At 36.6% G+C, this 26,210-nt stretch overlaps 1 protein-coding gene across 1 annotated transcript in view; it reads left to right on the top strand.

Annotated features, from left to right (window-relative positions):
* Positions 1 to 20,255, top strand: part of EFCAB13 (EF-hand calcium binding domain 13) — a 55,588-nt gene extending 35,333 nt beyond the window's left edge. The window contains 1 exon segment of the mRNA XM_082374471.1: positions 19,631 to 20,255. Coding sequence (XP_082230597.1) covers positions 19,631 to 19,884 — 254 coding nt within the window. The 3' untranslated portion in view covers positions 19,885 to 20,255.
* The last annotated feature ends 5,955 nt before the right edge of the window (positions 20,256 to 26,210 follow it).

The raw sequence follows: 26,210 nt of genomic DNA, 5'->3' as shown, positions 1-26,210 counted from the left end.
ATAGGTTCTGTGGTTGCCTGGGTTCTCTGGTCAGTCTTCCTAGACAGTCTGGACTGGGTACTATACTCAGCAGTAGGTGGGGCTATGAATTAACTTCCCAGCTTTGAAGGGCAGTAGAACTGGTCCCAAGGCATGCACTGCTTATTGTTTGGGGATTCAAATCAGGCTAGACTGTGCACTGAATTTCCTGGCCAGATGCCCCAGTTTTGCTCTGCAGACAGGGAAAGCCCTGGGCTGTGCTATCTGTTGAAATGCCACTGTAAGGAGGGCTGTAGGATGGACTGTGCAGCTCCCTGTGTGCTCTGGTTAAGTCCCCTCGTTGGGCAGGCTGAAGGCTGTGTTCAGCAGTGGGTGGGACTATGAATTAGTTTCCCTGCCTAGGCAGGGCACCGTATAGGCCCTAAGACCTGCAAGGTTTGTTTGGGTATCAAATTAGGCAGAACTATACACCAAGTTTCCTGGCCTGATGATCCACCATCCTAACTCTGCAGAGAGGTAGGGCCACTGGCTGGATTCTCCGTTCAAGTGCCATTGTAATTGGAGTTGCAAGATGGGGTATACAGATTCTCCGGAGTTCTGCTTAGGTTTCTTGGTCAGATTGCACTGGAGGCTTTATTCAATTTTAGGCGGAGCTATAAATTGCCTTCCCTGCCTGGTTGGAGCTGCAGAATAGGCCCCAGGGCTGGCAAGGGTATTTGTTTGGGAATCAAATCAGACAGACCTCTGCACTAAGCTCCCTGGACAGACAGGGCCACCATCTTGGCTCTGCAGATGCAGAGATGCTGGTTGGGTTTTCTGCTCAAGTGCCACAGTAATAGGGGCTGCAGGATGGGCTACTGAGATTCCCAGGAGCTCTGGTTAGGTTTCCTAGTTAGTAGGATTGGAGGCTATATTCAGTAGAAAAGGCCCCAAGGCTGACAATACTCTTGTTTGGGTAGCTAATCAGGCAGATCTGTGCACCCTGGCCAGATGGAGTTGCTAGCTCGTTTCTGCAAACAGGCAGACCCACTGGCTGGGCTATCTGCTCAAGTACTGCTGGGCCAAGCCATTTCCCAGGTGCTCAGGCCAGGCTTCCTGGTCAGGCAGGGCCAGAAGCTACACTCAGCAGTGGATGGGGCTATGAATTACTTCCTTTCCCTGGATAGAGCAGGAGAACCAGCTCCAAGGCTGGAAAGGCTTTCTGTTTGTGGTTGTGACTCAAGCTGACCTGTGCCCGAAGTTCCCTGGCCGAGTGGGGCACTGACTTTGCTCTGAGGATGATCAGCTCTGCCTGCCAGACGCTCCGTTCAAGGATTGCTAGGCTACATAGCTTCTCAGGTGTTTTGGCCAGGCTTTCTGGTCAGGCAGAATCAGGAGCTACACTCAGCATTGAATGGTGCTGTGAATTTGCTCCCTTGCCTAGACGGAGCATTAGAGCTGGCCCCAAGCAGCTTCCCAGGTATTCCAGTCAGGCTTTCTGGACAGGCAGGGCCACATATCAGGCATCTTTAGTGTCCAAGTGGATGACTCGTATAATACTCTAGATGTACCCTTTTTAAAACCAGTAATTTTACCTCTGTTTCTCTCACCAACCCTGATGTCTGCAATTTGAACCTTGTCATAATGTTGAAATCTCAGACTTTAATGTCTTGTTCTCTTGTTCACAATCTCTTATACTTGCAATTCTTTTTATTTACAATTTTATTTCATTGACCTCCTCATTTGGTGCCCTGTGAGTATATGATTTCCAACCTCAGCTGCTCTTAGCACCAGTTGGCATTCCCTTTATGTTTAGATCAGATCCCTCTCCTGTTTCTTCTTGTGCCTATTTCAAACCTTCTTTACTCTCCTCAAATCCTCAGTCCTATCACCTAGTCCTTCAACTCTTAAGAGACGACATTGCTTTTTCATAGAGTTAATAAAGGCTGTTTGGCAGAATCTTCCTGAGCTCCCTGCCTATAAACAACATCCACATCCTTTCCTGTTGTCTCATTGGAAACGATCCCTTTCACAAGACCAATCCTGTCACTTCTCTTTTCTTCAATTTGAATTTCTTCTGCTTCCTCAGGGACTATGCTCAGCTTTATACTCTTTCAGTGAAGCTTCTTGAAAGAGCTGTTTTCATTAATTACTCTATTTATTTACTTCCTACTTCACTGAAATATGGTTTCCACCTCCAATACTCTAGTAAAACTCCTATTATTAAAGTCATTATTATCAATTTTTTAGTCTTTCTCTGGTATTTATCACTGTCATCTATTGCCTGTTTTTCTGAAAACAAGGTGACTTGAACTCAATTTAGTTCAACAGACATTTTTTAAGAATCTATTCTGAACTAGATGCTGGAACTTGAAGAATGAAAAATCTTGCCCTCTATGAGCTGACAGTTTAGTGAGGGTTATTGACGTGCAAACAATCAGAATACCAAGAGCTTTGATTGAGATACACACAAGTGATAAGGGAGCAAAAAGTTGTGGAAGCCTTTGCGTATGTGAGCCTTGCATGAGTTTTCTGACAGTTTCTGAGAGTTCTTTAGAAACTCGTAGCCTTAGAGGTCACTGGCTCCAGACATACCTAAATAAGTAACAAGACTGATGTTAAAGCAAAGAATTGGAGCACTAATATTTGCTCCTCTTTCTTCTTTTAGTGATTGTTCCCCCCGCCCCTTGGGAGGGAGTGGGGGGAATAAGGGTAATTATTCCCTTGAATTAATTAACTGTTTTGTTATGTGTGTTCAGCACTTCAGAAAACCTGTAAAATTTTCAGTAAAATTCGAGGTGGTAAGATTTATGTGAATGATCTGCCAATGATCCATCGCATCTTGAATATCTCTATAAGTGACTCAGAAATGAGAAAGGCACTGAAGACTATTGATATTGATGGTAAGTTTTTATGTTTTCAGTATTAGTTTAAGGGTCTACAATCATGGACATAAGTTATATGTTGGTCAGATTAATTACAAATGATAGAAAAGCTAAGCTTTAAAATGCTATAAAAACATCTTTGCGTGTTTACAATAATGATATTAAAAAATTGGGCCTCAGGTACATGTAACTGGATTGATTGATTACCAGATTGGATTATGACATGCTCTCATCAACATTTGGTATTTTTAGAGTTTTAATTTTTGCTGATTGCCTTAGTATGAAATGGTATGGGATAGGGAAACTTTCTTAAGGCAAAAAAAAATTTGAAATTAATGTATTTGATGTATTTATATTAAAATTAAGAGTGTTTATTTATCTAAAGACACCTAAAAGTAAAGACATGTTACAAACTTGGAGATATTTGCAATTCACACAATTGACAAAGGATTAGTTTTCAGAATGTGTAAAGAATTCATACAAATCAATAACAAATAATGGAATAGAAAAGTGGGCAAGACAAATGGACTAGTGTTTCACATAAAATATAACACATATAGCCAATAATTATATAGAAATATGTTCAACATCACTAGTGTCCAAGGAAATGTAAATAAAAACCCTAATAATGATATTTTAAGTACCTAGAAAAATATATATTTTTTGCAGTGTTTGTTACTTTAATCAAAGAGGTAAATAATAGAGGTAAATAAATAATAGAGAACACATTACATTTACAGACCATTCCAAGCCTGTTAAAAAGGGGAGACAAATTTAGAATAAAAATGATATGTTTTTCTCTTTCTGACGTACTTCACTCTGTATGACAGACTCTAGGAGTAAAAATGTAGACATAGAGAATGGACTTGAGGACACGGGGTGGGAGGGAGAAGCTGGGGCGAAGTGAGAGTAGCATCGACATATCTACACTACCGAGTGTAAAATAGTTAGCTAGTGGGAAGTTAGCTAGTGGGAAGCAGCAGCATAGCACAGGGAGATCAGCTCCGTGCTTTGCAATGACCTAGAGGGGTGGGATAGGGAGGGTGGGAGGGAGGCTCAAGAGGGAGGGGATATGGGGACATATGTATGCATATGGCTGATTCACTTTGGTGTACAACAGAAACTAATGCAGTATTGTGAAGCAATTATACTCCAATAAAGATCTATTAAAAAATGATATTAATAAGTTGAAGGAGGGGTCAGAAATTGAATAAATATAAGATGTGGATTTATCATTATTTTAAAAACCTTGTAGGATGGCCTAAAAGCATATGAAAAGATGCTCAACATCACTAATTATCAGAGAAATGTAAATCAAAACTATAATGAAGTATCACCTCACACCAGTCAGAATGGTCAACATCAAAAAGTCCACAAACAATAGGGACTTCCCTGGTGGTCCAGTGGGTAAGACTCTGCGCTACCAATGCAGGGGGCCCAGGTTCGATACCTGGTTAGGGAACTAGATCCCGCGTGCATGCCACAACTAAGAGTTCGCATGCTGCAACCGGGAAGTCAGCATGCCTCAGTGAAGATCCCACGTGCCGCAACTAAGAGTTCACATGCCGCAACCGGGAAGTCTGCACGCCTCAGTGAAGATCCCACGTGCTGCAACTAAGACCCAGCGAAGCCTAAATAAGTAAATAAATAAATATATTTTTTAAAAAGTCCACAAACAATAAATGCTGGAGAGAGTGTGGAGGAAAGGGAACCTTCCTATACTGTTGGTGGGAATGTAAATTGGTACAACCACTATGGAGAACAGTATGGAGGTTCTTTAAAAAACTAAAAATAGAACTACCATATGATCCAGCAATTCCACTCCTGGGCATATAACCAGAGAAAACCATAATCCGAAAAGAAACGTGCACCCCAATGTTCACTGCAACACTATTTACAATAGCCAAGACATGTAAGCAACCTAAATGTCCATCGACAGATGAATGGATAAAGAAGATATGGTACATATATACAATGGAATACTACTCAGCCATAAAAGAGAATGAAATAATGCCATTTGAGGCAACATGGATGAACCTAGAGATTATTATACTAAGTGAAGTAAATCAGACAAAGACAAATACCATGTGATATCACTCATGTGGAATCTAATTTAAAAATGATACAAATGAACTTATTTACAGAACAGAAACAGACTTACAGATATTGAAAACAAACTTATGGTTATAAAAGGGGAAACGTGGTGGTGGGAGAGGGATAAATCAGGAACTTGGGATGAACATACACACATTACTGTATGTAAGATAGATAGATAACCAACAAGGACATACTGTATAGCACAGGGAGCTCTACTCAATATTCTGTGACAACCTATAAAAGAAAAGAATCTAAAAAGAATGAATATGTGTATATGTATAACTGAATCACTTTTCTGTATACCTGAAACTAACAACATTGTAAATCAACTGTACTCCGATAAACTTAAAATTAAAAAGAAAACTTGGGGCTTCCCTGGTGGCGCAGTGGTTAAGAATTTGCCTGCCAATGCAAGGGACACGGGTTCGAGCCCTGGCCTGGGGAGATCCCACATGTGTGGAGCAACTAAGCCCGTGCACCACAACTACTGAGCCTGTGCTCTAGAGCCCATGAGCCACAACTGCTGAGCCCACGTGCCACAACTACTGAAGCCTGCATGCCTAGAGCCCGTGCTCCACAAGAGAAGCCACGACAATGAGAAGCCCGCACACCGCAACAAAGAGTAGCCCCCGCTCACCGCAACTACAGAAAGCCCATGCACAGCAACAAAGACCCAACACAGCCAAAAATAAATAAATAAATAAATAAATTTATTTTTTAAAAAAAGAAAACTTGTAGGTGGAAAATTCTAGAAGTCAAAATGGACCACCAATAAAATATTACTGAACAATCTAGTAGTAATTGACAAGTAGCACTAGTGTGCATGCATCCATCCATCTGTCCCTTTATCTAAGTCACCCCAACATTTTTGAGCATCTATGATATGACAGATTTCTGAGGGTTAAAAATAAATTAATAAATCCTAACTTTTAGAAAGCTTAAGAAGAAACTCTGTTTTTTCCTGACATGTTTATTTATCTACAGATTAATTTTCTTGACAAATGATATTTTGGAGATTTATATCAAAGTAATTCTCCAAAGTGGAAATAACTTTATTCTCTGAAAGCACAGAAAAATATAAAGGAGAAAGTCAAAATCATGTGTAATCCCACTACCCAGAGCCAAACTTTGGTATTTATATATACATATATAATATATACATATATTTTTTTCTAGGATTTTTCCAAACATATACATGTAAGTGTGTGTATATGTGTATATGCGTTTATAACTGTGGTGTATACACATGCATGAACACATAATTAAAAAAAAGCATATATGGATTCACATGGATAGTTTTGTTACCTTTTTCTATTAATATTATATGGTAGTCAACTCTGTGTAAATAAATACAGATACACACTGCCTTTTTAAATGGCTATGAGTTATTCTATGGAACTGATTAAAAAACAAATTAAAAAACAGTTTAAAAAATAACATGTAACAAATAACCTGTGTAAATATAGGTTACTTCTAATATTTTTGCTATTATAAACAGTGTTCTCTCTTTTTCTCTCATCAGACAAAGATAGATAACTAACGTTGAAATTGCTGGGTCAAAAAATGGGAACTTTTTAAGGCTTTTATACCGTTATTTGAAATTCAAAACAATAAATCTTTAGAATTTTATATACTCAAGACTTTAGATATTGTTTCTTCTAATCACTTGGATTTACTGTTGAGGAAAGTGAGGGATAGAAAGGAGAAGAGTCTACTCCAAAGCCATACAACCAATTTTATTTATTTTTATTTTAAAAAATATCTTTATTGGAGTATAATTGCTTTACAATGTTGTATTAGTTTCTGCTGTACAACAAAGTAAATCAGCTATATGTATATATATATATCCCCATATCCCCTCCCTCTTGAGCCTCCCTCCCACCCTCCCTACCCAACCCCTCTAGGTGGTCACATAGCATCAAGCTGATGTCCCTGTGCTATGCGGCTGCTTCCCACTAGCCATCCATTTTACATTTGATAGTGTATATATGTCAATGCTACTCCCTCACTTCGTCCCAGCTTCCCCTTCCCCCTCTGTGTCCTCAAGTCCATTCTCTACGTCTGCGTCTTTATTCCTGTCCTGCCACTAGGTTCATCAGTACCATTTTTTTAGTTTCCATATATGTGCCTTAGCATACGGTATTTGTTTTTCTCTTTCTGACTTACTTCCCTCGGTATGACAGACTCTAGGTCCATCCGCCTCATTACAAATAACTTAATTTTGTTCCTTTTTATGGCTGAGTAATATTCCATTGTATATATGTGCCACATCTTCATCCATTCATCTGTCAATGGACATTTAGTTTGCTTCCATGTCCTGGCTATGGTAAATAGTGCTGCAATGAACATTGTGGTACATGTATCTTTTTGAATTATGGTTTTCTCAGGGTATATGCCCAGTAGTGGGATTGCTGGATCATATGGTAGTTCTATTTTTAGTTTTTTAAGGAACCTCCTTACTGTTCTCCATAGTAGCTGTATCCATTTACTTACCCACCAACAGTGCAAGAGGGTTCCCTTTTCTCCACACCCTCTCCAGCATTTATTGTTTGTAGATTTTTTGATAATGACCATTCTGACCGGTGTGAGGTGATACCTCATTGTGGTTTTGATTTGCATTTCTCTAATGATTAGTGATGTTGAGCATCTTTTCATGTGTTTGTTGGCAATCTGTATGTCTTCTTTGGAGAAATGTCTATTTAGGTCTTCTGCCCATTTTTGGATTGGGTTGTTTGTTTTTTTGATATTGAACTGCATGAGCTGCTTGTATATTTTGGAGATTAATGCTTTGTCAGTTGCTTCGTTTGCAAATATTTTCTCCCATTCTGAGGGTTGTCTTTTTCGTCTTGTTTATGGTTTCCTTTGCTGTGCAAAAGCTTTTAAGTTTCATTAGGTCTTATTTGTTTATTTTTGGTTTTATTTCCATTACTCTAGGAGGTGGGTCAAAAAGGATCTTGCAGTGATTTATGTCATAGAGTGTTCTGCCTATGTTTTCCTCTAAGAGTTTGATAGTGTCTGGTCTTACACTTAGGTCTTTCATCCATTTTGAGTTTATTTTTGTGTATGGTGTTAGGGAGTGTTCTAATTTCATTCTTTCACATGTAGCTGTCCAGTTTTCCCAGCACCACTTATTGAAGAGACTGTCTTTTCTCCATTGTATATTCTTGCCTCCTTTGTCAAAGATAAGGTGACCATATGTGCCTGGGTTTATCTCTGGGCTTTCTCTCCTGTTCCATTGATCTATATTTCTGTTTTTGTGCCAGTACCATACTGTCTTGATTACTGTAGCTTCATACAACCAATTTTAGATGACATATGTTAGTTTAAACTTTTATTCATTAATTGTTACATTGAGAATAATGTACAATTATTGTACATTGAATGTCTTGATAATAAATGTAAATACAAGAAAAAGTTTAATAACTGAACATAGAACATGTCCTATAAAGAAGCTTTTTCTTAAAATTTAGTATTTTAAGGTTATAGAAGTTCATAAATTACAAAATGAAAATTATTTATTCACCCCAGTCTTTCTCTGTAATCCCTAGTGGTAAACACTGTTGATAATTTGTTGGGTATCCTTCATGTCCTTTGGTTTTATAGATATAATATATTGATATATATACATATATGTAATATATATATTTTAAATTGGTCTCATATTGATTACCGGTGAAGTTACCTTTAAAATTTTTGCTATTACAAATAGTTCTACAAAGAACATCCTTGCACATCAATTTTTGCACATTTGTGTAAATATTTCTATAGGATAGTGTTTTAGAAATGAAAAAGCTGGGTCAAAGAATATGCACATATCCATAGGAAAATGGTTTATGTTAAATGCTCTTTTTTCTAGCTTTATTGAGATATAATTGACAAATAGAAACTATATATTTAAGGTTACAACATGATCTGATATATGTATGCATTGTGAACTGATTACCACAATCAAGCTAAATAACACATACATCACCTCATATCTTCCCCCCTTCTTTTTTGTGGTGAGAACACTTAAGATTCACTTTCTTAGCAAATTTCAAGTATACAGCACATTATTATTAATTATAATCACCATGTTGTACATTAGATTCCTAGAACTTGTTCATCTGATATCTAAAGTCTGTATGCTTTGACCAATGTCTCCCCATTTCCACCAACCCCTAGACCCTGGCAACCATCATTCTACTCTCTGATTTTATCAGTTTAAGTTTTTTACATTCTACATATAAGTGAGATCATACAGTATATTTCTTTCTGTGTCTGGCTTATTTCACTTAGTGTATTGTCCTCCAGATTCATCCATGTTGTTGCAAATGGCAGAATTTCCCTTTTTTTAATGACTGAATAATATTCCATTGTATATGTATGTTTGTGTGTGTGTGTGTGTGTGTGTGTGTGTGTGTGTGTATTTTATCACATTTTCTTTATTAATTTATCCATCAACAGGCACTTAGGTTCTTTCCATATCTTGGCTGTTGTGAATAATTCTGCAATGAACATGATAGTGCAGATATCTCTTTAAGATCATGCTTTTATTTCCTTTGGATATATACCCAGAAGTGGAATTGCTGGATGATACCATAATTCTATTTTTAATTTTTTGAGGAACCTCTATACCGTTTTCTATAATGGCTGTACCAATGGATTTTAAAATTATTTGCATATTTTATAACATTATTGAGGTAAAATTGACATAACAATAAGCTGCACAGATTTAAAGTGTACAATTTGATAAATTTTGACATATGTATAAACTTGTGAAGCCTCAATACCTCTCATACCCCTTTGTAAGTCCTACTCCCTCTCCACAATGCCCCTCACCACTCCCAAGCAAACGCTAATCTACTCTGTCACATAGATTAGTTTGAATTGTATAGAATTTTATATAAATGGGATCATGCAGTAAGTACTCTTTTTTTTTTTTTTTGGTCTGCTTTCTTTCACTCAGCTAATTATATTGAGATTCACCCATGCTTTTGTGTATATCAAAAGTTAATTTCTTTTTATTGCTGAATAGTATTCCATTATATGACTGTGCCATAATTTGTTTATCCATTCACTAATTGATGGACATTTGGATAGTTTCCAGTTTTTGGCTATTACAGATAAAGCTGGCATAAGATTCATTTGTATGTCTCTGTGTGGTCATATGCTTTCATTTGTCTTGGGTAAATACCCAGTGGTAGATAATTGGGTCATATATAAGAAACTATTAAACTGTGTTTGCAAAGTGGTTGAACCATTATTTATTTATTTATTTTTTATTGTAGTATAATTGCTTTACAATGCTGTGTTAGTTTCTGCTGTACAATGAAGTGAATCAGCTATATGTATACATATATCCCCTCCCTCTTGGACCTCCCTCCCACCCCCTCCCCCATCCCACCCATCTAGCTCATCACAGAGCACTGAGCTGAGCTTCCTGTGCTTTACAGCAGGTTCCCACTAGCTGTTGAAACATTTTACATTGCCATAAGCAATATATGAGAGTTCCAGTTGCTCCTCATTCTTGCCAATCCTGAAATTGGTCAGCCTTTAAAAATTGTAGTCATTCTAACAGATGTATGGTATTATCTCACACTGTGATTTTAATTTGCATTTCCTGAATGATCAAATGATGCTAAACATTTTCATGTGCTTATTTGCTATCTGCTTATCTCCTTCCCATTAAAAATTTTTTTGTGTCCTTATTATTACATTTTGAAAGTTCTTTATATATTCTGAATACAAGTCCTTTATTGGACATGTGATTAGCACATATTTTCTTCTAGTGTATGGCTTGTCTTTTCATTCTTTTAAAATGTTTTTTGAAGAGCATAAGTCCATACTTTTTTTTTTTAATATGGAATGTTTCACAAATTTGCGTGTCATCCTTTCGCAGGGGCCATGCTAATCTTCTCTGTAACGTTCCAATTTTTAGTATATGTGCTGCCAAAGTGAGCCATAAGTTCATACTTTTGATGAAATCTAGTCTACAATTTTTTTTTATTCGTGGATTGTACTCTTGATGTTTTATCTAAAGTTTTGCTTAACCTAGTGTCACATAGAAGTCAGAAAACAAGTCAAAGTAGTTGACTGAAATTTGTGCAGACATTTTATTGTTTTTGAAGGAAAGGAGAAACCGCTTTCAAGTTGTTACACTGAAAAAGAATTTTTGAGGCAGACAACTTAATGAATTTTCCAAAATTGGAGACAGTGCTTCTGTTGTTTGGAAATGAGAACAACCAAGCCTTGTCAACTTCTCTGCAGGTAGAACCCTGCAGACCACTGGAAGCACTGAAGTGTTCTAAAGGTTACTTTGCTCAGATGACATTAAATTGAAATGTGGATTTATAATAATTTTCTTCTGGACATAGATAACATTGATGTAAATCCTTTCAAAGTTGGCCTCATTTACTTAAAGACAGAGGAAAATAACTTCATAGATATTTAACTTGAAGAATTTTGAAAAATTCAGAAGTTCCTTAACACAGATCTATGCTTGTCTAGAAAATGAGATTTAAGAACCCTGATTCTGTGGTTTGGCACAATTTGTAAGTCTGGATTTTCAGCTCTAGTTGCTATCAGAGATGACCTGTGCAATATCATTCAAAAGCCCACTACATAATTTCAACTTCTCATTCAAGCCAGACAAAAATTCTTACTGAAATTTTCATTTGTACAATTCAGATATTATTCTTTTAAGAAATAGCCATTACTTTTTGCATGAAAAATGAGACTTTTTTGGGGGTAAGGATTACTTTAATATTGTGCAATATTGTGTACATTTGTTTTAATGCATTGTGTGTGTGTGTGTGTGTGTGTGATGAGAGAGAGAGAGGGAAAGGCACAGAGAGAGAAAGGTGGAATGGTGTTAGGCAAAGCTTTCATTAGAATCTCAACAAGATCCATAATCTACCCCCAAACCACAGGTATAGAGGAGTTTTCTAGAACATGATGAAATCAGTCCTATCCTTTTAAGATAAAACCACTGTGTATATAAAATTGGCATGTTGCATGTATTTTTTGCACCTAATTACAAATATAAAAATTAGAGCCTTGAGCAAACAGAAGTATAATATCTCCAGTTCTAGTCTATATATCATTCTTATTATTGCTGCAGCACTATTTACTACATAATTATGATATGTAAATATTTTCTGGTAAGTTTTCTTTTTACATTCTATATTTAATGTTAACCTTGACTGCTTTTGTAGTATAGACTATAGTATTCTAATATCAGTTAATTCTAGTTACATTTTTAGTTTGCCCTTTTATATTCTTAGTGAGTTTGCTGATAAGTTTGCTAATGCAGTTTTTTTCTTTCTGTTTCTCAGTCATTCTTATAGTTAATGGAATGATGGATTTTTCAGATTACCTTAAGGCTGTGAATGAAGTTTGTTATTTGGTCTCTCAGGATCCAGGTAAAAAGATGTTTCTTCAAAATTATAGAAGAGAATGATTTTGATAGTAACTGATTTTAGGGTGGGGTGGTTATATGAATTTACTCTTTTTCAGAATCTCTTAACTCCTTTTTGCCCCAGTAGTCTAGGTTGAGAAAAATTAGACATGAGTTATTCTATAAAAAGCACTAAAAAACCTGGATCACTGCCATGTTATCCTAATTTTCTTTTGTTTCTTTTTAAATGAATTTATTTATTTATTTATTTATTTATTTATGGCTGTGTTGGGTCTTCATTGCTGCATGCAAGCTTGCTCTAGTCGTAGTAAGCAGGGGCTACTCTTCGTTGTGGTGTGCAGGCTTCTTGCAATGGCTTCTCTTGTTGTGGAGCATGGGCTGTAGGTGCGCGGGCTTCAGTAGTTGTGACACGCAGGCTCAGTATTTGTGGTTCACAGTCTCTAGAGTGCAGGCTCAGTAGTTGTGGCACACGGGCTTAGTTGCTCCGCAGCATGTGGGATCTTCCCAGACCAGGGCTTGAACCCATGTCCCCTGCATTGGCAGGCGGATTCTTAACCACTGCGCCACCAAGGAAGTCCTGTCCTAATTTTCTATCCTCAATCTCCACTTTTTCCTTTACACAATTGATAGACCAATTTTCTTAAAACAAAGTTTTTGTCATGTCATTATCTCAAAAATTTAGCTGCTCTTCTTAGTCCAAACTCTTATGCTTGATGTCCTCACTTCTTCATAATTTTGCTTGCTGCTCCTCCTTTCTCCATAAATCTTTCCCAGGCAAGAACCCCATGCTCCAGTGAATCATAAATCTCCATATATGCCAATTTCATTCTTACTTCCATGCCTTTGTTCATGTTTTTTTTTCCTCTGTTGAAAACTCACATCTGTTTTCTTCTCTACCCTTAACAGTACTTTTTTCACTGTCTAGAGTCTGCTTGAATTTCTCCCTAAAAATTTCAGATGCTGAAGGGTCTCCTAGTAACTTTTAGTTTACACTACATATAAATTGTAAAGAAAGTGGTTGGAGGGACTATTCATGTTAAAGATAGAAATAGTGCTTCCAAAAATCCGAGATCTCTAGTGTTCATGATCTAATTTTAGCAGTTCGTTGGTTTTTCCATTAGGCAAGATCAAGTTCCTATGTTCAGTCCTTGGGATTATGTATATTTATTGTCAACCAGACTATATTTTCTTAGAATCAAGGATATATGAATGTGATAGTCAATATTCCTGAATAAGCAAACAAGAGGCAAGAAAAACTCTTTAATGTTTACTTATTCATTAATGTAATAAATGTTATTAAATGCCTACCATATGCAGCAATGAACAATATAGATGTGATGCTTGGTTTGCTTTTCCTTTTTTAACTCCTTACTTCCTACTTGGCATTTTGATTAACTCCTGTGACACTGGGATTCTCCTTTATCTACTTGGTTTTTGACTTACAGCTTTTTCCTGACTATAGATTTATATGTTTGCTTGGACTCCTAAGTACTGCCTACTTGTTGAACCAGCTTATTTTCTCTCTTCCATTCCTTGGTTTTTCAACTCCTGGTTTCCTATTTTGACCTTATTTCTGTTCATGGCCATGTGTTCTGAGACCAATCAGGAAGTCCCAGGTTTCTTTATTTTTCCTTTTAAAGCAATACACATAATTCTTGAATATGTTATTTTTATAAAATATCCAAGCAATATTTAAGTGTATAAAGATGTGGAAGACACTCTTTAATTCCTCCTAGATTTTTATAGTTTAATGTTGACCTTAGAATCATTTTTATATGCAATTGTGAATATATATATGTTTCATAAGATGAAATAAGTTATCGATTTTTAGGCAGAGGACCTATATCTCACAGAAGCTAGTAAAAAGACCAAGCATACAGTTAGGAATCAAGAGACCCTCCAAAAATGGAAAAAATAGAAATATCTTATACTTTAAGAGAAAAGGATCATACTATATACATTATTTTTTAGTATTTTTTTTAAACTAAGTAATACGTCTTGGAAAGTTCTATGTCAGTAGATACAGGTCAGCCTTTTACTTTTTTTTTTTTAAATTAATTAATTAATTAATTAATTTTTGGCTCTGTTGGGTCTTCGTTGCTGTGCGTGGGCTTTCTCTAGTTGCAGTGAGTGAGGGCTACTCTTCGTTGCGGTGCGTGGGCTTCTCATTGTGGTGGCTTCTCTTGTCGCGGAGCACGGGCTCTAGGTGCACGGGTTTCAGTAGTTGCGGCATGCAGTCTCAGTAGTTGTGGCTTGCGGGCTCTAGAGCGCAGGCTGAGTAGCTGTGGTGCACGGGCTTAGTTGCTCCACGGCATGTGGGATCTTCCTGGACCAGGGATCGAACCCATGTCCCCTGCATTTGCAGGTGGATTCTTAACCACTGCACCACCAGGGAAGTCCCCAGCCTTTTACTTTTTAATAGCTACATGGTATCTGAAAAATGTAGATATACTATAATTTATTTAATCCCATATTGTTGAATATTTAATTCGTTTTAATTGTCTTACTATTGTAAACAATTCCACAGTGATTGTAACTTTTCTTATATTTTTATATTATATATATTTATTTGATGTTATATTTTATATTTATATGTGTGCATGTGTCTTTATCATACCTTTGTAAGGCAAAATGAGTTATAAATTATTAAGCAGAGGAGAAACTGTGTGCATTGGGACATGACTTCAACACCTAGCCAGATAGTTTTTTCAACTCTGCCTTAGTCTTCACTTCCTTCTTATGTGTATCCTTAAGGTAAGACAGTGGTGAGGGTATAGGACCTTCTCAAGTATTTCCTGAGCATCTTTACATCCTTGCCCTTGTGTGTGGCTATCTAGATTCCCAAGAATATGTTGGAGATTTTCAAAGCCCACTATGAAAATTTCATTTCCCAGATTTTCCTTTTAATCTTTTTGTTAGCCTACTGTTTGCTCTGTTATCTACCACTTCTGGCAGTTGTAATGTTAAACAATTGTCTCTGATTGTTTTTAATGAATTCCCCCCAGGAAAAGGCTGTTTGCACTGGGCAAGCTTTGAGTCATGTTATATAAGAACAGCTTTGCAAGTAGGGTCTTCCAGGGAACCACCAGACAGGTCTAATAATAACAGTTCTCAGGGAATGGGGCTTTGAAGAAGTTCCAACCTCATTCTTCTCCACTGGATTTCAGGCTGCTGGTTTTCTTTGTGATTTTAGGCTCTTGGTTTTTCAGGGCTCCTGGAAGCTCCTGATGGGGAGGTGGGAATATGGCAAGTTAAGAGGCCACAAAACTTAGTGTTCTTAAGCCATTTTTCTTGAAAAAACATTCCTTGTAAGCCTTTGGTTGATTTCCAGAGTTTTGAAGAAAGTTGATTTTGACGATTTTTGCCAGTGTTCTCATTGTTTTGTAGAGGAAAGGATTCTCAGAGGTCTTTCCTCTGCAACTTTTGCTCACTTGATTAATAACTACTAGTTGAATGAATAAATAGTGCCCAGTTTTTCCCCTTGGTTGTGCTTATCTAAGGACTTGTGGATCATTATGTTTACTATATCCTGAATTCCAGGAAAATCTAGCCTGACTACCAAGTGATTTGCACTCTGAAATTAATTATTTGAATTGTGTTTCCTTATCAAAGTAAATTAGGGATACAGTGGTCTGAGGAACACTTAAATGTAGCATTTGGACACAGATATCTTTAGGTTTTAAGGAAGACTTCTTTTGGGGGGGAATTATCTTCATTATTATGAATGTTTTCTTTTAACCATGTTCTTCCCAGTTCACTTATGATATAAAGGACTGTTAGCATAAACATGAAGTTTATATGGATAAATAGGAAACCTTTTAATAGTGGTTAAATCATCGCCAGATTCTTTGTAGTATATTAAAAATCTGAAGAGAAATTTTGTATCTACACCATTCTTCTTTCTTTTACAGTATCTTTCCTAAATTACATTTTAAAGTAATTAATAACTGCCCCCAATTTTGGATTAAGCTTCCCTGCTATTGTAGATTATACAAGTGGTAAGAAATTGTTATAGCTAAAAGTTTTAACTAAGAGGTGAGCATAGTATAATGATTAAGAGCAAACATTCTGGAATAGATTAGAATTCTGGCTTTTCTATTTGCTAGCTGTGTAATCAAAAGGGACTTTCTAATAGATAACTTGAACAGACCGATCACTGGAAGTGAAATAGAATCTGTGATTTTAAAAAAACTCCTTACAAACAAAAGTCCAGGATCAGATGGCTTCACAGGCGAGTTCTACCAAACATACAAAGAAGAAATTATATGATTCTTCTCAAACTCTTCCAAAAGATTGAAGAGGAGGGAACACTCCCAAAGACATTCTATGAAACCACAATCACCCTGATACCAAAACCAAAGATACCACCAAAAAAGAAAAGTACAGGCCAATATATTTGATGAATACAGATGCAAAAATTCTCAATAAAATATTAGGAAAACAAAAACAACAACACATAAAAAAGATCATACCACAACCAAGTGGGATTCATCCCAAGTTCCTGAGGCTGGTTCAATGTATGCAAATCAATCAAGGTAATAAAACACATTAACAAAATAAAAGTCAAAAATCACATGATCATCTCAGTAGATGCAGAAAAAGCATTTGACAGAATTCAACATCCACTCATGATAAAAACTCTTACCAAAATGGGTATCCAGGGAACATACCTCAACATAATAAAAGCTATTTATGACAAACCTACAGCCAATATAATACTCAGTGGTGAAAAGCTGAAACCCTTCCTCCTAAAATCTGGAACAAGACAAGAATGCCCACTCTCACCAGTTCTATTCAACATAGTATTAGAAGTCCTAGCCACAGCAGTCAGGCAAGAAAAAGAAATAAAAGGCATCCAAATTGGAAGGGAAGAGGTAAAATTGTCACCATATGCAAATAACATGATACTATATATAGAAAACCCTATTGACTCCACACAAAAACTACTAGATCTAATAAACGAATTCAGCAAAGTAGTAGGATACAAGATTAACATTCAGAAATCAGTTGCATTTCTTTACGCTAACAATGAAATGTCAGAAAGGGAATGTAAAAAAACAGTACCTTTTAAAATTGCACCAAAAAAAAAAAAAACCTATGAATAACCTGACCAAGGAGGTGAAAGACTTATATGCTGAGAACCATAAAACATTAATAAAGGAAATTAAAGAGGATTCAAAGAAATGGAAAGCTATCCCATGCTCTTGGGTTGGAAGAATTAACATTGTTAAAATGGCAGTGCTACCCAAAGCAATCTACAGATTTAATGCTATCCCTATCAAATTACCCATGACCTTTTTCACAGAACTAGAACAAATAATCCAAAAATGTATATGTTACTACAAAAGACCCAGAATTGCCAAAGCAATCCTGAGGGGGGGAAAAAAAGCAGGAGGCATAACTCTCCCAGACTTCAGACAATACTCCAAAGCTACAGTAATCAAAACAGTGTGGTATTGTTACAAAAACAGACACCTGGGTCAATGGAACAGAATAGAGAGCCCAGAAATAAATCCACACACCTACGGTCAATTAATCTTTGACAAAGGAGGCAAGAATATAAAATGGGAAAACGATAGTCTCTTCAGCAAGTGGTGCTGGGAAAGTTGGACAGCTGCATGTAAATCAATGAAGTTAGAACACACCCTCACACCATGCACAAAAATAAACTCAAAATGGCTTAAAGACTTAAACATAAGACATGACACCATAAAACTAGAAGAGAACATAGGTAAAACATTCTCTGACATAAATCATACCAATGTTTTCTTCGGTCAGTCTCACATGGCAATAGAAATAAAAACAAAATGAACAAATGGGATATAATCAAACTTACAGGCTTTTGCACAGTAAAGGAAATGATTAAAAAAGAAAAAACCCAAAAGACAACCTATGGAATGGGAGAAAACATTTGCAAGTAATGTGACTGACAGGGGCTTAGTCTCCAAAATATACAGACAGCTCATACAACTTAACAACAAGAGGGCAAACAACCCAGTCAAGGAATGGGCAGAAGACCTTAATAGACATTTCTCCAAAGAAGACATACAGTTGGCCAGTAGGCACATGAAAAGATGCTCAACATCACTACTTATTAGAGAAATGCAAATAAAAACTACAATGAGATACCACCTCACACCAACCAGAATGGCCATCGTTAAAAAATCTATAAATAACAAATGCCGGAGAGGGTGTGGAGAAAAGGGAACCCTCCTATACTGTTGGTGGGAATGTAAATTGGTGCAGCCACTATGGAAAACAGTATGGAGGTTCCCAGAAAACTAAAAATAGAATTACCATATGATCCAGCAATCCCACTCCTGGGCATATACCCAGATAAAACTAATTCAAAAAGATACATGCACTCCTTTGTTCATAGCAGCACTATTCACAATAGCCAAAACATGGAAACAAATGTCCATCGACAGATGAATGGATAAAGAAGATGTGGTACATATATACAATGGAATACTACTTAGCCATAAAAAAGAACAAAATAATGCCATTTGCAGCAACATGGATGCAACTAGAGATGATCATACTAAGTGAAGTAAGTCAGAAAGAGAAAGACCAATACCATATGATACCACTTATATGTGGACTAAAATATGGCACAAATGAACCTATCTACAAAACAAAAACAGATGCACAGACATAGAGATCAGACTTGTGGTTGCCAAGGTGGAGCAGGGGAGGGAGAGGGTTGGACTGTGAGTTTGGGGTTGGTAGTTGCAAACTGTTACATTTAGAATGGATAAACAGCAAGGTCCTACTGTATAGCACAGGGAACTATATCCAATCTCCTGGGATAAACCATAATGGAAAAGAATATAAATAAAAAGGATGTCTCTATGTGTATAACTGAGTCACTTTGCTGTACAGCAGAGATTGCCACAACATTGTAAATCAAATACACTTCAATTAAAAACAATTTAAAAACGGACCTTCTAAGCCTTAGTTTTCTTATCTGTAATGTAGGGATAATGATCATTTTTATTTTGTAGGCCAATTGTGATAATGGAATTATATAGCCCATAACTTTTAGCACAGTGCCTGGCGCATAAACAGCATTCAATAAAAACCAGCTATTATTATTAATATTATTTTAGTAGTATAATAGCAAAAGCTAGATTTTATACTAGGAATATGGCCAGAATTGGGCAAATGCCTACTTGCAGGGAAATTTTTAGAAAACCCTAAATTTATTTTTCCCTGGTCAAAATCAGCTCCTCCAAGAAAAGCTATTGATTCTCATGGTACAATAATTTCCTTGTTTGTTGTATTTTTGCAGCATTTCAGAAAGCCTTGAAGATTTTCTGTAGGATAAAAGGTGGTCGAGTTTCAACTTCTGAAGTGGGTGACGTTTTGGATAACATGGCTATCCTTGTAATCCCTGAAACTTTTCAGGAAGTGATAAAGCATGCTAGTATTGACAGTGAGTTATTTGAATTGATATGTACACGTATCTTTCTTGGCTACCAATTTTTCCGATTCATCCTTTGCTTCTTCTTCTTTTCCTTCTTGATTCTTGCCTTATGCCATTGACACTGCTTACTGGTGTCTATGGTAAAAGATAATCTAGAAAAATTAAGTGAGAAATTTCTCAAATGTGTTATATTTTAGTATGTTTGGTAAAATTATAAGAGAAAAATGGAATTTTTTCTTTTCAACCTTATCTCTCTTTTCCAATAGTCATTTCTTGTCTCTGTGGAGAGGTAGTTTCTGTAGTGTCAAGAGCATGGGCTATGCAACTTAGGAGACCTAAATTTCTTGAATTTTCAGCTTCATTTTGTAGCTTTGATTACAAAATCTTCCTATGCTATTCAGTTATACTCTCTTTAAACAGTATAATATATTTAGCAGATGTTTTGTATTGATGTTTACATGTGACCAGGGATGTCCTAAGTGATTGCTTGATTTATCCATTTATTTAATGAGTCAGATAGTCATTTAATATCTACTGTGCCTGTGACTATGGTAGGTGATACACAGATGAATAAAACATATTTATTGTTCTGAAGGAGCTCACATTCTGGTGCAGAAAGAGTCAAGTAAACTGAAAATTATAATATTATGTAACAAGTACTGTTATAGAGTTTATATAGGCTGCTAATGCATACTCGAAGCACTAGGGAAAGATTATTAGAGGAGGTGATGTCTGAGCTAAATCTTGAAGGATCAGTAGGAGTTAGTTCGTTGCAGATGGTGGTGGAGGGTGAAAGATTTTAGACTGAGGGAAGTTTGTGTAAATATGGCAGGAAAATAATCAGACATGGTATCCTTTCCAGTGGGCTTCTACTGGTTTTTGTCATTTGGTAGTGGTGGCTTTATAGTGAGTCTTTGGTTGCTGAAGTGTGGTCTGGAGATATAACCAGGCTGCATGCAGTTTTACTAGGTAATTTTTATGGTGGGCTCGGGGTGATAAACATAAGTGGAGAGATATGTACTGGAGCATGAAGATGTCTATAAATAGGGATTTTAAAGACTAACCTTAAGCCATGTTATTAAATAGCCTTTAGGACATGCTGTACCAGGAGCAACAGAAATCATATATGAAACTGCTGTAGTGCCTTGCTTTTTGGCTTATGGAATTCTGGTCTGGGCTTCCAGGTCTCCCACTTTATTTGGGGAGGTAGATTAGACAAATAATAATAATTTAATAGGATTATTGTAGGACTTAGATATAAAAATTTATCATTGTTTGGCACCTAGAACAGGCTCAAGAAATGTGAAGCAGAAACCTAAGAATCATCCTTGACAGGGGCATTATCTCTGTTCTCCTTGTGAAATCATTATGAACTACTATTATTTTAAACTCCTAGATATCTCTTCAGTCTTTCTGTTTTCCAGCATTACTACCTTAACCTAAATTACCATAATCTTTACTTAGGACAATTGGAAGTCTACCCATATTCTAACAAGTCTACCCATGTACAGTCTTATCCCCCTTCACACTGTAGCCAGAATGATCTTTTCAAAACAAACATCTGATCGCATTACCCTCAGTGCATAAAATCTAATAATACCTCTTGGGATAAAGAACTCTTTGATGTACAAGGCCTTGCAAAGTCTGGCCTTTACTTCAGCTTTATCTTCAGATCTTCAACTTTTATCTTCAGATCTTCTGCTTTATCTCAGACCACATTCTCCCTTACTCTCTGTGCCTTCTTAGAGTTTCAACTACATACCATTCTCCTCCTGCCATAGCCATTACACATGTTCTTTTCTTTTCCTGGAACATTCCTCTCTTCCTAGTTATTCCTACTTATACTTTAAATCTAAACTAAACTCTGTTCTTTAGGGATGTTTCCCTGACCTCTCTGACTAGGTCATATTCTCATATTGTACACTTTCACAGCATTAATCACAGTAGCAATTTGTATTTTTAACGGTTTGATTAAGGTTTGTATCTCAATTAAGACTAAGCAGGGCTTCCCTGGTGGCGCAGTTGTTAAGAATCTGCCTGCCAATGCAGGGGACACGGGTTTGAGCCCTGGTCTGGGAAGATCCCACATGCTGCGGAGCAACTAAGCCCGTGAGCCACAACTACTGAGCCTGTGCATCTGGAGCCTGTGCTCCACAACGGGAGAGGCCACGACAGTGAGAGGCCCGCGCACCGCGATGAAGAGTGGCCCCCACTCGCCGCAACTGGAGAAAGCCCTTGCACAGAAACGAGGACCCAACACAGCCAAAAATAAATAAATAAAATAAATTAAAATAAATTTTAAAAAAAAGACTAAGCAGCAGGAGAGCAGATATCATGTCTACTTTTGCTCAATATTATATCCTCAGTATGTAGCACAGTGCATATGGCACATATTAGCTGCTGAAACATGTTGAAAGAATTAATAATTCTTACCTGTTATTCTACCTCCCCCAGTCATGGGGAGCAAGATTTCTTCATCTTCTCATATTCATGAAGTCTTATGTTTCAGTGTGTACTGAAGTATTACTTCACAATTCCAGATATTGTTCAAAGCCCATAATAGCTGGCCCTCTATTCCTACTTCCACATATTTATGTGGTGTTTTAATTTTAGAACAGGATGGCAGTTGTATTTGTGTTCAAAAGGAAATACAGTATCTAAACTTATTTTTTCTATTATAGGTAACCAAATGGTGGATATTGGGGATATTATATTTACTTTGGCTGAATTACAGCAACAGTATGAGGATGTTTGTAAGTGATCTCTTATTGCTATAGCAAGTTTTGTTTATAAATAAACTGTCTTTAATAAGTAATAATTTATGGGTTTTATCATATGGGTTTTGAAAGCCTTCTCTGAACCCTTTACTCTCTTAAATCAGAGAGATAAAATTTAATATAATACCCTTAATATACCTAATTAATATTGATTATATAATATGACTGTCTCATAATTTTGCTACTTTTATCTTTCCCTTAATATTTTGCAACATAGTCAACTTTAAAACAAAATAGTAATACTATAAAAAGATAATATTTAATTTGCATTTGCAGGTCATTCTGACATCCTGACCTTGGCTTTTAAAAAAATTTTAGTATGTTTTTCTCTATCACTCATTATTAAGTTTAGTTTTTCTTCATTAAGTGCATTGTTTTTGATCTTTTCCTATTGCACATCATGTCACTCCTTACTCTTTCTCTCATTTGTCCAAATATCATTCAGTCAAGATTATCTATGTACATAATTTTAAGAATTATATAGTTCTATAAAGCTTGCTACAAAAAAAGCAGCCTCGAGATTGGTGTTTTTCAAACTGTGGAGTCGTGAAATTGATTTAGAGGGTCATCACCAAGCATTAAAAGAAAACAGGATAGAAACTTTCAGAGTGCATCCCACATAGTAAAGCCGTGTGGCTGACAGGGTTTTGGTGCTCTGGCCAGGCGTCAGACCTGAGCCTCTGAGGTGGGAGAGCTGAGTTGAGGACATTGGACCACCAGAGATGTCCTGACCCCACATAATATCAATCAGCGAGAGCTCTCCCAGAGATCTCCATCTCAACACTAAGACCCAGCTTCACTCAACAACCAGCAAGCTCCAGTCTGGACACCCCATGCCAAACAACTAGCAAGACAGGAACACAACCCCACCCATTAGCAGAGAGGCTGCCTAAAATCTTAATAAGTTCACAGACACCCCAAAACACACCACCGGATGTGGTTCTGCCCACCAAAAAGACAAGATCCAGCCTCATCCAGCAGAACACAGGCACCAGTCCCCTCCACCAGGAAGCCTACATAACCTACTGAACCAACCTTACCCACTGGGGGCAGACACCAAAAACAACGGGAACTATGAACCTGCAGCCTACGAAAAGGAGACCCCAAACACAGTAAAGCAAAATGAGAAGACAGAGAAACACATAGCAGATGAAGGAGCAAAGTAAAAACCCACCAGACCAAACAAATGAAGAAGAAATAATCAATCTACCTGAAAAAGAATTCAGAGTAATGATAGTAAAGATGATCCAAAATCTTGGAAATAGAATGGAGAAAATACAAGAAAATGTTTAACAAGGACCTAGAAGAACTAAAGAGCAAACAAACAATGATGAACAGCAAAATAAATGAAATTTAAAATTCTCTAGAAGGAATCAATAGCAGAATAACTGAGGCAGAAGAACGGATAAGTGACCTGGAAGATAAAATAGTGGAAATAACTACTACAGAGCAGAATAAAGAAAAAAGAATGAAAAGAATTGAGGACAGTCTCAGAGACCTCTGGGACAACATTAAACACACCAACATTCGAATTATAGGGGTCCCAGAAGACGAAGAGAAAAAGAAAGGGACTGAGAAAATATTTGAAGAGATTATAGTGGAAAACTTCCTTAATATGGGAAGGGAAATAGTCAATCAAGTCCAGGAAGTGCAGAGAGTCCCATGCAGGAAAATCCAAGGAGAAACACGTCAAGACACATACTAATCAAATTATCAAAAATTAAATACAAAGAAAAAATATTAAAAGCAGTAAGGGAAAAGCAACAAATAACATACAAGAGAATCCCCATAAGGTTAACAGCTGATCTTTCAGCAGAAACTCTGCAAGCCAGAAGGGAGTGGCAGGACATATTTAAAGTGATGAAAGGGAAAAACCTACAACCAAGATTACTCTACCTGACAAGGATCTCATTCAAATTTGCCAGAGAAATTAAAACCTTTACAGACAAGCAAAAGCTAAGAGAATTCAGCACCACCAAACCAGCTTTACAACAAATGCTAAAGGAACTTCTCTAGGCAGGAAACACAAGGGAAGGAAAGGACCTACAATAACAAACCCAAAACAATTAAGAAAATGGTAATAGGAACAAACATATCAATAATTACCTTAAATGTAAATGGATTAAATGCTTCAACCAAAAGACATAGACTGGCTGAATGGATACAAAAACAAGACCCATATATATGCTGTCTACAAGAGATCCACTTCAGACCTAGGGACACATACAGACTGAAAGTGAGGGAATGGAAAGAGATATTCCATGCAAATGGAAATCAAAAGAAAGCTGGAATAGCAATTCTCATATCAGACAAAATAGACTTTAAAGTAAAGACTATTACAAGAGACAAAGAAGGACACTACATAATGATCAAAGGATCAATCCAAGAAGAAGATATAACAATTGTAAATATTTATGCACCCAACATAGGAGCATCTCAATACATAAGGCAAATGCTACAGCCATAAAAGGGGAAATTAACCATAACACAATAGTAGTAAGGGACTTTAACACCCCACTTTCACCAATGGACAGATCATCCAAAATGAAAATAAATAAGAAAACACAAGCTTTAAATGACACATTAAACAAGATGGACTTAATTGATATTTATAGGACATTCCGTCCAAAACAACAGGATACACTTTCTTCTCAAGTGCTCATGGAACATTCTCCAGGAGAGATCATATCTTGGGTCACAAATCAAGCCTTGGTAAATTTAAGAAAATTGAAATTGTATCAAATATCTTTTCTGACCACAAAGCTATGAATCTAGATATCAGTTAAAGGAAAAATCTGTAAAAAAATACAAACACATGGAGGCTAAACAATGCACACTAAATAACCAAGAGATCACTGAAGAAATCAAAGAGGAAATCAAAAAATACCTAGAAACAAATGAAGATGAAAACATGACGACCCAAAACCTATGGGATGCAGCAAAAGCAGTTCTAAGAGGGAAGTTTAGAGCAATACAATCCTACCTCAAGAAACAAGAAGCATCTCAAATAAACAACCTAACCTTACACCTAAAGCAATTAGAGAAAGAAGAACAGAAAAACCCCAAAGCTAGTAGAAGGAAAGAAATCATAAAAATCATATCAGAAATAAATGAAAAAGAAATGAAGGAAGCAATAGCAAAAATCAATAAAACTAAAAGCTGGTTCTTTGAGAAGATAAACAAAATTGATAAACCATTAGCCAGACTCATCAAAAAAAAAAAAGGAGAAAGACTCAAATCAACAGAATTTGAAATGAAAAAGGAGAAGTAACAACTGCCAGTGCAGAAATACAAAGGATCATGAGAGATTACTACAAGCAACTCTATGCCAATAAAATGGACAACCTGGAAGAAATGGACAAATTCTTCGAAATGCACAACCTTCCGAGACTGAACCAGGAAGAAATAGAAAATATAAACAGACCAATCACAAGCACTGAAATTGAAACTGTGATTAAGAATCTTCCAACAAAAAAAAGCCCAGGACCAGATGGCTTCACAGGCGAATTCTACCAAACATTTAGAGAAGAGCTAACACCTAACCTTCTCAAACTCTTCCAAAATATAGCAGAGGGAGGAACACTCCCAAACTCATTCTACGAGGCCAACATCAGCCTGATACCAAAACCAGACAAAGATGTCACAAAAAAAGAAAAATACAGGCCAAT

This window comes from Balaenoptera borealis, assembly GCF_965194805.1.
Source record: "Balaenoptera borealis genome assembly, chromosome: 20".
Lineage (NCBI taxonomy): Eukaryota > Metazoa > Chordata > Mammalia > Artiodactyla > Balaenopteridae > Balaenoptera > Balaenoptera borealis.
Note: the sequence above shows the minus strand (reverse complement) of the source record. Positions and strands in the feature narration are given on the sequence as shown.